Source organism: Dendrobates tinctorius, unplaced genomic scaffold, assembly GCF_039654945.1.
Source record: "Dendrobates tinctorius isolate UK_male_01 unplaced genomic scaffold, ASM3965494v1 ptg000143l, whole genome shotgun sequence".
NCBI lineage: Eukaryota > Metazoa > Chordata > Amphibia > Anura > Dendrobatidae > Dendrobates > Dendrobates tinctorius.
The window spans coordinates 5707931-5721742 of record NW_027361810.1 but is presented as its reverse complement, the minus strand read 5'-3'; the positions used below and the strand labels follow the sequence as shown (position 1 = coordinate 5721742).

The 13812-nt window shown below is 52.2% G+C and overlaps 1 protein-coding gene across 1 annotated transcript in view; it reads left to right on the top strand.

Moving 5' to 3' along the window:
* MAP3K2 (mitogen-activated protein kinase kinase kinase 2) overlaps positions 1-13812 on the top strand; it is a 55149-nt gene that overhangs the window by 3875 nt on the left and 37462 nt on the right. Inside the window, exon 2 of the mRNA XM_073545342.1 lies at positions 11634-11705. Within this exon, the coding sequence (XP_073401443.1) occupies positions 11702-11705 (4 nt within the window). The 5' untranslated portion in view covers positions 11634-11701. The remainder of the gene's footprint in view (positions 1-11633; positions 11706-13812) is intronic.

Below are 13812 nucleotides of genomic sequence, written 5' to 3'. Positions count from 1 at the left end.
CACTGAGGAGACCGCCGACACTGAGGAGACCGCCGACATGACCGACACTGAGGAGACCACCGACACTGAGGAGACCGCCGACATGACCGAAACTGAGGGAACCGCCGACACTGAAGGAGATCGCCGACATGGCCGACACTGAGGAGACCGCCGACATGACCGACACTGAAGGAGACCGCCGACACTGAAGGAGACCGCCGACATGACCGACACTGAGGAGACCGCCGACATGACCGACACTGAAGGAGACCGCCAACACTGAAGGAGACCGCCGACATGACCGACACTGAGGAGACCGCCGACATGACCGACACTGAATGAGACCGCCAACATGACCGACACTGAATGAGACCGCCGACACTGAGGAGACCGCCGACATGACCGACACTGAGGGAACCGCCGACATGACCGACACTGAGGGAACTGCCGACATTGAGGAGACCGCCGACATGACCAACACTGAGGGAACCACTGACACTGAGGAGACCGCCGAAATGACCGACACTGAGGGAACTGCCGACATTGAGGAGACCGCCGACATGTCCGACACTGAGGGAACCACTGACACTGAGGAGACCGCCGAAATGACCGACACTGAGGGAACCGCTGAGGAAACCGCCGACATGACCGACACTGAGGGAACCGCCGACATTGAGACTGCCGACATGACCGACGCTGAGGGAACCGCTGAGGAGACCACCGACACTGAGGATACAGCCGACGTGACCGACACTGAGGAAATCGCCAACATGACCGACCCTGAGTGACCGATACAGCCAACACTAAGGATACAGCCTGTGTGACCATTACCGCTGACACTGAGGAAATCGCCGATATGACTGACACCCCCGATATGACCTATTCTGCCGACACTGAGGATACAGCCTGTGTGACCGAAACCGCTGATATGACCGGTGCTGCCGATACCAGTATGACTGATACCGCCACTTCTGTCCTGGTTGTGTAGTAATCCCCCACCACTAATAGTGCTGTCACTATAGCCCCCACGCAGACCCCACATCCAGCCCCCAATAGTGTTTTGTTCAGTCTCCAAATGTAAGAAAATAATTAGGAAATCTGTGACCCCCCGATAGATCAAGTGGGGGGCAACATATTACTGCATTCCCCTGTAGTGATAGTGCCCCATCCTTCCCTGTCTCCCCACTACTGACACTGCCCCCTTCTTCCCTGTTGCCCAGCGGCTAGGGCCCTCCCCACTTCCCATTCTTCTCTTGTCACCCCACTGATGATCCCCGCTCACCATCCTGTCTTGTTACCCCACAGGGGACCACCTGCCCCCCACACACACAGTCTTGTCACCCCACTGGGGACCCCCCGCTCACCTTCCTGTCTTGTTACTCCACAGGGGACCTCCCGCTCAATTCCCCCTCAGTCGTGTTGCCACACTGGGGTCCCCACACTCCCCCCTCCTTTGTCGTGTTACCCCACTGGAGACCATCCCACTCCTCCCTCCTCTGGCTTGTCACCCCACAGGGGACTTCTCACTCCCCAGCCTTCTCTTGTCACCCTACTGGGGACCCCTGCTCCCCCAACGCTATCTTGTCTCTCCACTGGGGACCCCCGCTCCCCAGTCTTCCGTTATCACCCCGCAACCTCCCACCCCCCTCCTCTGTCTTGTCGCCCTACTGTTGCTGCTTGTTGTGATGAAATGTGTCCTGTGAACTCTTCACTTCCCTTTTCTGCACCTTGTACATGTTCTGCTACATTGTGTGGGGCGAGGACATATCTGCAACCTGGCGAAGCTCCTGTCTCGGGGCTTATTCACACGGCTCATCTGTTCCCAGTTCTTATAAGCAGCACGTCACACTTGCCCAATTATAGTCATTGGCACCGTTTATAAAATCAGCACTAAAAATCATTGGGGAGAATTCATGGATCCGATAACAGGATCAGAGAACTGATCATCTTTGTTATATAAAGGTGAACCACACAAGGGATCGAATAAGCACAAAATAAGTGACAAAACTGACCCCATCACCGGATCCCGTTACTCCCCACTGATGGCAGTGTTTACACCGCTGCTGATCTTCACTTTGATTCCCGCACATGGACAGGGTCGAGTCTAGGGGTGCACCAGAGCTCCGGACTCGTCTGCCACACATTTATAGCAATATTATTTCAGAACATCTTCTCTTAACCTGTTGGATGCTTCTGTGTGAGTGTGGATCCAATGTATCAGTGTGGATACAATGTATCTGTCTGGAGTTCAGGCTGCTTATATCACAAAGCAATATCTAGGCTGGATGCAATTGTTACAAACTCTCAGCTGTGACCTATTAGGTCTAGAAGGGTTTTCAGCCTCTGTATGTAAATATTGTAATTCATTTATATCAAGCAGAGATCTTGTAAAGTCTTATTAGAGATATTTATTGGATTGTCTTTTGCTGGTGATGATTCTTGGGTCAGTAACAGGTTGTTGGGTTGTGGCTTCAAGCCAAGTGTTCCTGTGTTTCTGGGGCTCATCACCACAAGCACATGTGCTGTACCTCATTGCGCATCCCATGATGGAGGCTGCATCATTTCTACCAATGACTTCAGGCTGATTCCACAGCAGCGATGTTGCCTTTTGTGGGGCTACAGAGATTTATGGACTTGCACCCAGTGTGAGATATGGATGTCCCAAAGAGCAAGAGTGCTGAACCTGCAGGGCCATTTCTACATTTTTGACAACTCTTCAGGCATTTTCCCAGCCGCTGCCCTAGAGTGACAGTCTCTCCATATACGCCCACGTATATATCCGGGTGAAGTGTTGCTTGATGCGCTGCTGATGAATTTGTCCAGCGAATAATATCCTTGAAGATGTTATTTTTAAGGTTTAAAAGTTGACGCATTTCAAGGTTAACGCAGGACCTCTTCAACCGGACAGAAACGAGGGTCCTGTGTTGACCTCGAAACGCATTGACTTTTAAACCATAAAAATAAAGTTTTCAAGGATATTATTCATTGGTCAGTTTCATAAGCAGCGCCTAAAGTGACACTTAACCTGGATATGTTTGTTTTCTGAGTCCTATGGACTGGTGTCCTGCAGCAGCTGATAAATGCACTTTTTATATGTTGCTTAGGTGTGCCGCACTACCAGGTGAGCAGATCCATTTGTGTTTTCTGTGCCTGTTTTACAGTTAAAACCCTATTTTGTGCTTCTTTATTTCCCAGTTTTCCACAATTATATGCCCGCATAGGCAGAGATCTGTCAATCCAGCACAGGAGGTGGGGAGAAGCAATCAGGGACCTGCCTATCTTACTAGTCTCCAGAGCGGTTCAGTCCTCTGGGATTTTGGATGCAGTGTTTGAGACAAACATACCTGGCTGACATCATACAGCCAGTGCCTATGTTCTGTTAGATCGGGCAGCACGTTTCAGTGAAATAACCCTTTACAGTGAATGTGTTCAGATATTTGGAAAATGCGTGTTAAACCAACTGATTTGCAGTTCACTTCTGCAGTGTAGCAACTGTGGCCATACATATGCAGTGCTTACAATCTCTTTTTGATAGGGCTTGTAAGCACTGCTCTCAAGCAGGCAGGATTGCTGGGACACGTTATCTCCCAATCCAGCCTCGATGCACTGCACCTTGTCAAGTGCTATGTGGTAGAGTACACAGTTCAGGCCAATGGCACAACAATGCTGCAGGGTCTGTCAAGCAGAGGCTCACTGTCCCCATCAACAGGCGGCTGGGAGTGATACGCTGCTGCAAGAGATCTTGGGACAACCACTGTAAAGATAAATTCATATTATGAATTTTGCAAAACTGTAGCGGGGTAGCTGCACGCACCAGCATTTCATCAAATCCTTGGCTAATCTGCTTGTTGCAAATGTGTATGGTGATGCAGATTTATTGAAAATCTGCTGTAAAATCGGCAATGGAAAATGTGTTCAATGTCTGACTGTAGTCTTGCGCTTCTGAGCTCATTGAATCGTGGAGACATGACTTCACACAGGAGTGAAGGTTCAGTCTGCTTGGATGTGACATGATTGGTACATGTTATTGGTCTCTTTCCACCTGTCCCATGTTTTGTATGGGGGTGACCCTCCTGTGTTGATACACTAGGTGCTCACCTTGTAAAATCAGCAGAGGGCTGTGCTCTGCGCTGTGTAACTTTTCTGGAAGGGCTGGTCCCATGGGGCATCGATACTTTCAGTGTTTCTTGTGTTTAGTCTGCGGAGCGCTCTGCCGTCTGCACGTAATGTTCTGCTGCATCTTATTTTTATACTTCAGGAACCACGCACAACCATATTAGAGCTAGAAACACAATCTGTTTTCTGCCTGGGAAAATGAGCTGTATGATTTTTGGGTAGAATCTGAAGTCCTGCTGCTCTTGAATTTCCAGCTGGGCTGGTTTACAGGTTTTACTACTTGTTTTGCTTGTGTTTCTATGGCCGTGTACCCCCTTGTGGTCTTGGGAGATGGGGGTGGGTTATCTAGGAATGTATGGAAAGACTTAGACCTGTCAATGCAGCTTTACTAAAAATGAACTGTGCCAGACTTGACTGCTGGGACTGCACCTCATTAAAGGGAACCTGTCACCCCCCCCCCCCCGGGCGTTAACTAAAAGAGCCACCTTCAGCTGCACTAAAGCTGCATTCTGTTAAGGTGGCTCTTCCGTTTCTAACGCCCAGTAACGCCGAAATATTAACTTTTATAAATAGGTCCTCATACCTGTAATGCGTCCCATAAGTATGGAGTCTCCCCCTGAAGCAGCCGCCTCCCCGCCGTCAATCATGCCCCTATGCTGCCGTCTGTGCCCTGCCTCCCATAGCCGTCCATCATGCCCCTGTGCTTCCGTCTGTGCCCTCCTTCCATAGCTGTCCATCATGCCCCTGCTCTGCCGTCTGTGCCCCGCCTCCCATAGCCGTCCATCATGCCCGTGCTCTGCCGTCTGTGCCCCGCCTTCCATAGCCGTCTATCATGCCCCTGCTCTGCCGTCTGTGCCCCGCCTCCTTCTGTCTCCTATGCCGGCGCCTGCTCTGTAAAAACAGTTCTCGGGCATGCGCAGTGCGCGCTGCCCGTGAACTGACATCAGGCGATCACGCCTGCATGTTGTGGAGGCCCCAGATCCTGCCCCGCAGTGCGTGTGTTATGATGTATTGACACTGCGGGGCAGGATCTGGGGCCTCCACAACACGCAGGCGTGATCGCCTTATGTCAGTTCACGGGCAGCGCGCACTGCGCATGCCCGAGAACTGTTTTCACAGAGAAGGCGCCGGAATAGGAGACAGAAGGAGGCGGGGCACAGACGGCAGAGCAGGGGCATGATGGACGGCTATGGGAGACGGGGCACAGACGGCAGAGCACGGGCATGATGGACGGCTATGGGAGGCGGGGCACAGACGGCAGAGCAGGGGCATGATGGCTGGGAGGCGGGGCACAGACACTACAGAGATATGATTGACGGCGGGGAGGCGGCTGCTTCCGGGAGGAGACTCCATACCTATGGGACGCATTACAGGTATGAGGACCTATTTATAAAAGTTAATTTCTCGTTCGCCTTATTGGGGGACACAGAGACCATGGGTGTATGCTGCTGCCACTAGGAGGCTGACACTATGCACAAAAAAGGTTAGCTCCTCCTCCGCCGTATACACCCCACCGACCGGCAGGAAAATCCTCAGTTTAGCTTAGTGTCAGTAGGAGGTGGACACGGGTCTTTTATTAGACCCCTATCTACCTCGTCGTGCGTCGTTTCTTTGCAGGTTCCGGAGGGATACGGAGTGAACAGTCACATCCGTACTCCCACAAAGAGACTATGAGTACGGCGTGTACTGCCACCCCGTATCCTCATAGGTCTCCGCAGCAGGACCAGGAGCCTCGCACAAGTAGGTGCCAGCCGCACGGACGGTCCTTGCCCCCCACCTCCCACCCTCTCGCCTACCAGAGCCTGAAGGTTGGATGAGGCGCGGATTTCATAGAGACAGACAGCGTGGGATTTTCAGGTACCTTTATTGTAAGGCCCCCTGCCTGGGTGAGTATGTCAGTCTTCCCCCGGCGTTTTCTCTTGGAGCGGTCGCCAGGGGGACCACGTTAGGGTCCCTGCACGCCCCGCATCTCCCCACGGTCACCGCATCCATGCAGGCCCCGGGTCTTCACGGGCCTCGTTCTGCGCTTCCCCCCCTTTTTTCCATCTCGGCAGGGGTAGCACTGGAGTCGGGCAGTTCTGGGCAGGGACGCGGCCCGTTGTTGCGACGCGTCTTCCGTGCCGACCCCCTGCTGACAGGCGGCCGCCGCAACTAATTTAGGCCCCGGCTTGTGTTCGGGCCTACCGCAGCGTCGCGGCCACGCCCCCCGCCCCTTTCTTCTAAGCGGGCTTCTCTCCCGCTCTCCCCAGGCCCTCCCCCCGCCTTTCCCTCTCCTGCCCAGCATATTATGGCTAGAGGGCAGCAATTATTAACCCTGCGAGGAGCTCCGCCCTTCCCCGGGACCCACGCTTTTCTACAGGCAGGCGCCATCTTCACAGCCTGCCAGCCGGACGCAGCTGGAGACGCTCCCCAGCCCCTGAGCAGTTTCTGCAAGCAGCTTTTTGCCTCTTTGGGACGGCCAGCCGGACTTCTCCCTGATCTGCATCCCCGGACAGGTCGAGCAGCATCGCTTTTGGGGACACCGGACCGTGAGTAGCTCTGCACGGCAGACTGACCCTTCTCCGCCCTCTGTCCCCCAACCTTCCGGCACTACCTCAGGGGTCAGTCCTCTCCCCACTGCCTGGACTGTAGCAATCCAATCCAGCCCGACGCCGCTCAGGAGCCATCCATAGCCCCAGGGGTGAGTGAGCCCCCCTTGCCGGGTTGGGCCTCCTCCCTATCACAGTCGGTGGCAGACCTCACCAAGGTGTCTCAGTCCCTAGTAGCCGTTCTGGATAAGTTGCCCTTGGGAGCTTCTGCGGGACCTAGCACGTCCCAGGACGTCCCATCTGAGCCAGCCAGTGTCAGTCACAAGAAACCCAGGCAGGATCTCCAGGCGGAGTCCTCTCCTCGCCCTACCTCACCCCATACTCCCCAGCAGTCTCCCTCTCGGGCCTCCTCTCCCGAGTCAGGTGAAGCGCTTTCGGAATCTGAAGGGGTCTTAGAGCTGGATTCGGATCAGGATGCGAACATGAAGGTTACGGTGCAGAACCTCATTGCCGCGATTCACCATACCTTCGACATCACTGACGCCCCTGCGAAATCCTCAGATCAGGAGGTTTCGTTCAGACGGGCGGAAACACCTTCCAGGGTGTTTCCCTTTCATTCCGAGTTTGGGAAGATTTTTACCAAGGAAAGGGAAGATCCGACTAGACGCTTTCAAAGAGGAAAGCGTCTCGGCGTGCTGTATCCGTTCGCTAAAGAGCTCACGGACAACTGGGCCGCTTCTCCTTCAGTGGACCCTCCCGTATCCAGACTCTCTAATAATACTGTTCTTCCGCTGTCGGGTGTAGCGTCCCTAAAAGATTCTAATGACAGAATCATAGAATCCCTAGCAAAGTTTGCCTTCGAGGCGGCATCTGCGGCGGTATGTCCAGTCTTTGCTTCATCTTGGGCAGCAAAGGCTATATCCGCTTGGGCAGAGGACCTTCGGCAGGGCATTCTGGATAAGGCACAACCGGAGCATTTGGCCAATCTCGCCAATCAGATTTCCCATGCGGGGGATTATCTGCTTTCTGCTTCCTTGGATGCCGCATCTTGCGCGGTTCAGGCGTCAAGCAACATCGTGGCAATCCGACGTACAATTTGGCTCAAGGCCTGGCAGGCGGACTTGTCCTCTAAAAAGTCTGACTAATCTGCCTTTTCAAGGAGTGCGTCTCTTTGGGTCCCAATTGGACCAGATTATTAAGGACGCTACCGGAGGTACGAGTTCTCTTCTCCCCCAATCCAAGCCTCGCAGACCTCCTCCAAGGCGTCAGTTCCGTCCCTTTCGGTCTTTCCGCCGTTTCAATGCGGCGGAAAACCCTTCCAACCAGCAAAGGCCACAAGCACGTCAGGAAAGAAAGAAGGTCTCCTTCAGGCCCACTCCGTCCTGGCGGTCCCACTCTTCCCAGGGAAGACCACCCAGATCTAGATCTGGACGGTCTACGTCCGCATGACTATCATCGGTCTTCCGTGGGTCCCTTCCAATTGGGAGGTCGACTTCTTTTCTTCAGCGACGTCTGGTTCGCCTCAGTAGAGGACGCTTGGGTCAGAGAGGTTGTATCGACAGGATACAAAATAGAGTTCGTTTCTCTTCCACGGGATCGCTTCTTCCATCCCGTCCGCCACGGGATCCTGCCTTGATCCCGGGGTTCGGTTCGGCCATCGCCTCTCTCCTCAGCTCCGGGGTGATTGTGCTCGTTCCCGAATCGGAACGATTCACAGGGTTTTATTCAAACCTGTTTGTGGTGCCGAAAAAGGACGGGGCGGTTCGACCCATCTTGGATCTCAAGTTACTCAACAAGAGAGTTCGCCTCCGCCACTTCCGGATGGAGTCGGTTCGCTCGGTGATTGCCTCCATGAAGGAGCAGGAATTCATGTGTTCCATAGACATCCAAGATGCCTATCTACAAGTGCCCATATTTCCCGGACATCCGAAGTTCCTGTGGTTTGCGATTCACCACGAACATTATCAGTTCGTCGCGCTCCCTTTTGGGCTCGCCACCGCTCCCAGAGTCTTCACGAAGATTATGGCGGCGTTGATGGCCTTGTTGAGGATCAGAGGTCTTGTTCTTTTTATTCTGATCAAGGCTCCCTCCTTTCATCAGGCCCGCCTTAGTGTGGCGATCGTTCTAGACACCCTGTCCAGTTTTGGGTGGATCGTCAACCGGAAAAAGTCCTGTCTGATCCCTACTCAACGCCTTGTGTTTCTGGGCCTTCTTTTCGACACTCGTCGGTCAAGGGTATTTCTCCCACAAGACAAGATTCTTTCCCTGCAGCAGGGCGTCCGATCACTACAGATCGCACGGTTTTCATCTCTCAGGACAGCCATGAGGATTCTGGGGAAGATGGTGGCAGCAATAGAGGCAGTTCCCTTTGCCCAGTTTCACGCCAGGCCCCTCCAGCAGGCCATTTTGTCCAGGTGGAACAGGTCGGCTCTGTCTCTGGATCGTCCGGTTTGTCTTTCATGCCGGATCAAGCGGTCTCTCAACTGGTGGTTGACGTCTCCCCTCATTCTCTCGGGGCGGTCCTTTCTTCCCAGATTGGCACAAAGGACGCCAGCCTCATCGGCTGGGGTGCAGTGTTCCGCAATCACACTGTTCAGGGTCGATGGTCGACTCAGGAATCAGCTCTGCAGATCAATGTCCTAGAGATACAAGCGATCCTTCTGGCTCTCGTCCACTGGGAACGGCGCCTCAAGGGCCTGCCTGTCAGGATTCAAACAGACAATGCCACAGCGGTGGCGTATATCAACCGACAAGGGGGGACATGGAGTGTCTCAGCCCTGGCGGAAGTGTCCAGAATTCTTCAATGGGCAGAGACCTTTGTTCCAACAATTTCCGCGGTTCACATTCCCGGCGTGGACAACTGGGCCGCCGATTTTCTAAGCCGCGAGGGTCTCGCGGCAGGGGAATGGTCCCTGGTCCCTACATCCGGAGGTGTTTCATCTGCTCTGCCGTCGGTGGGGAACCCCGGACGTAGACCTCATGGCGTCTCGCCTCAAAAGGAAGGTACCACAATTCGTGTCCAGGTCTCGGGACCCCCTGGCAGTGGGCGCCGACGCTCTGGCCGTTCCTTGGTCACAGTTCGAGCTCCCCTACCTGTTCCCTCCCCTGCCTCTTCTTCCCAAGCTGTTGAAGAAAATCAAGGCAGAAGGGATTCCAGTCGTCCTCATCGCCCCGAATTGGCCCAGAAGGTCTTGGTTCGCGGACATTGTCAACCTCCTCGCGGACGCCCCCTGGAAGCTTCCCGACAGGGCAGATCTGCTGTCGCAAGGCCCGATTTGCCACCCCAATTCTCGGTCGCTCAATTTAACGGCGTGGCTGTTGAGACCGAGGTTTTGAAACGGGCAGGATTCTCTGACCAAGTGATTCATACCATGATCCGCGCCAGAAAGCCTTCCTCTTCCAAGATCTATTACCGTACTTGGAAAGTCTATTTCTCCTGGTGTGAGGCCAATGACATCGCGGCCATGGGTTTTTCGCTTCCTTCTGTTCTGGCGTTTCTTCAGACAGGGCTGGATGCGGGGCTTGCTCTCAGTTCCTTGAAGGGTCAAGTTTCGGCACTGTCCATTTTATTTCAGAAGACGCTGGCCTCCCGGCCCCAGGTCAAAACCTTTCTTCAGGGTGTGGCTCACACGGTTCCTCCGTACCGAGCGCCCGTGGATCCTTGGGATCTTAATTTCGTTCTTGGGGTTCTGCAAGGTCCTCCTTTTGAACCTCTCAGGGATGTTTCCCTTGCCCTCCTTTCTTGGAAGGTGGCCTTTCTGGTGGCCATTACTTCCATCCGACGTGTGTCAGAATTAGCGGCCCTTTCTTGCCGCTCTCCCTTTTTGGTACTTCATCAGGACAAGGTAGTTCTGCGGCCTCCGCCCTCTTTACTTCCGAAGGTGGTATCTTCGTTTCACCTCAATGAGGACATTGTTCTGCCATCCTTCTGCCCGAGCCCAGCTCATCCTCGGGAGCGATCCTTGAACAAGCTGGACCTGGTCAGGGCATTGAGAGTCTATCTAGCCAGGACATCTTCCTTGCGGAAGTCAGACTCTCTGTTTATCATTCCAGACGGTGCAAGGAAAGGTCACCCAGCCTCAAAGGCCACTATTGCTCGCTGGATCAGATCGGCAATTTTGGAGGCATACCGGGTCAAGCATCGTGCAGCTCCTTCAGGGATCAGAGCGCACTCTACCCGGGCGGTGGGTGCCCCCTGGGCGGTGCGCCACAGAGCTTCCGCGCTGCAGCTTTGCAAAGCTGCAACGTGGTCTTCGGTTCACACTTTTGTGAAATTCTACAGGGTCCACACCTATGCTTCGGCGGACGCCAGCCTAGGTAGAAGGATTCTGCAGGCCGCGGTGGTGAGTCCACTGGCCTGATGGAAGTTTGTTTCCCACCCCAGGGACTGCTTTGGGACGTCCCATGGTCTCTGTGTCCCCCAATAAGGCGAACGAGAAAACAGGATTTTTTGGGTTGCTTACCGTAAAATCTGTTTCTCGGAGCCTTCATTGGGGGACACAGCAACCTCCCATGTTCTACAACTCCTGTTCTTATGTTTGTCGATTGGTTACAGTTGAGTTGTTCGTTCTGTTTTCAATCTATTCCGTTACTTCTCCTACTGCTTTCTCACTAACTGAGGATTTTCCTGCCGGTCGGTGGGGTGTATACGGCGGAGGAGGAGCTAACCTTTTTTGTGCATAGTGTCAGCCTCCTAGTGGCAGCAGCATACACCCATGGTCTCTGTGTCCCCCAATGAAGGCTCCGAGAAACAGATTTTACGGTAAGCAACCCAAAAAATCCTGTTATTTCGGCGTTTCTGGGGGTTAGAAACGGAAGAGCCACTTACACAGAATGCAGCCTTAGGGCTGCTGAAGGTTGGTCTTTTAGTTAAAAACACCCGGGGGGGAGGCGGTGACAGGTTCCCTTTAAGGATCGGTCTTGGCCTTGATGAGGCCCCGAATGTATTTTGCTTTTATGTATATTTTGAAGAAAGCATCTATCTATAACACATAATCCCTTTTGTTGCAGGAGAGAGACGGGAACTGCACATGGGACGCTTATCTCCCTGAGGTGACTACTGGTACCAGTCTGCCATCATGGGTAAGTTGCATCAGTGGAACTGTATTTGCTGTGGCAGTCACTAAATATATTATTTTAAAGGGAGTTGTCTGCACTCTGTAAAAACCAAGCATTACCCATATTTTATCTCCTGTTTCTGTGGAGTCTCATCCACAATTCTCAGATGATCACCACAGCTATGGGTGGACATACCATTGGTGCAACCCGTGCGGCTGCACAGGGGCTCAAGAGATCAACGGGATCTTTATCACCTCCAAGCAGGTGGAGTTGTGCATTATGAGAAGGTTTTGAACTGCAAAGAGCCAATATATTGTTGCACAGGGGCCCCTTTTATCAGTGTCTGCTCCTATTTCTGCTGAGGTCGATGATTGGCTGCAGTGGTCACACAATTGATGCTGTGTTGCCATCACTGCAGGATTACCGGAGTGGGGTGAGAGATTGAATACTTGAGTAATCATTTATTTTTATAGCATTTCTTGCCCTTTGTCAGTTTTTGAAACATTAACGCCTTTCTGACATCATACGTACTATCCCGTCCATGGGACTCGGGCCCCTATGCCCATGGACGGGATAGTACGTCTAGCGCGATCAGCTGCGCTCACGGCCGGATGTCATCTGATTATCACAGCTGACACCCGGCACTATGTGTCAGGGGCGGTCACGGACCGCCCCCGACACGTTAACCCCTTGCACACCGCAATCAAACACGATCGTGGTGTAACGGGGGTTAAAGGGAAGCATCGGCAGGGAGGGGGCTCCCTCCGTGCTTCCCTGAGCCCCCCACAGCAGCGCAATGTGCAGCGCTGCTGCGGGGGTCTCCTTCCCTGCAGGTCCCCTGGACCAAGATGGTGACGGGGACCTTCGGGGGCCTGCAGGGAGCTGGCTTCCTCAGTGCCTGTAAAGCGCAGGCAAGGAGGAAGCCTGTGTAGTGCCTGTGACAGATCGCTGATCTGTCACAGTGATCTGTGATGTGACAGATCAGCGATATGTCACATGACGGCTATGTCCCCCCCCCCCCGGGACAATGTAATAAAGTTAAAAAAAAAAAAAAAGTGTAAAAATAATTTTTTAAAAATCGCTAAATTTAAAAAAATAAATAAATATTCCCTAATAAATTCATTTTTTGGAAATAAGAAAATAAAAAATAAAAGTGCACATATTTGGTATCGCCGCGTCCGTAACGACCCGCCCTATAAAACTGTCCCATTAGTTAACCCCTTTAGCGAACCCCTTAAAAAATAAAAATAAAAAACGAAGCAAAAAATATTTATTATCATACTGCCGAACAAAAAGTGCAATAACGCGCGATCAAAAAGACGCATATAAATATCCATGGTACCGCTGAAAACGTCATCTTGTCCCGCAAACAACGAGCCGCCATACAGCGTCATCAGCGAAAAAATAAGTTATAGCTCGCAGAATAAAGCGATGCAAAAATAATTATTTTTTATATAAAATAGTTTTCATTGCATAAAAGCACCAAAACATAAAAAAACGACATAAATGAGGTATCACTGTAACCTACTGACCCGAAGAATAAAACCGCCTTATCAATTTTACTGCACGCGGAACGGTGTAAACGCACCACCCCAAAAGAAATTCTTGAAATGCTGGCTTTTGTTCATTCTGTGTCCCAAAAATCGGAATAAAAAATGATCAAAAAAGTCATGCGCCCGAAAATGGTACCAATAAAAACGTCAACTCGTCCCACAAAAAATAAGATCTCACATGACTCTGTGGGTCAAAATATGGAAAAATTTTGGGTCTCAAAATGTGGTGATGCAAAAACTATTTTTACAATAAAAAGCGTCTTTTAGCCTGTGACAGCTGCCAAAAGTAAAAACCGCCATAAATAGTAAATCAAACCCCCCGTTATCACCCCCTTAGTTAGGGAAAAATAATAAAATTAAAAAAAAATGTTTTTATTTCCATTTTCCCATTAGGGTTAGGGCTAGGGTTAGGGCTAGGGGTGTGTTGGGGTTAGGGTTGGAGTTAGAATTGGGGGGGTTTCCACTGCTTGGGCACATCAGGTGCTCTTCAAACGCAACATGGCGTCTGATCTCAATTCCAGCCAATTCTGCGTTGAAAAAGTCAAATTGTGCTCCTTCCCTTCCAACCTCTGCCATGA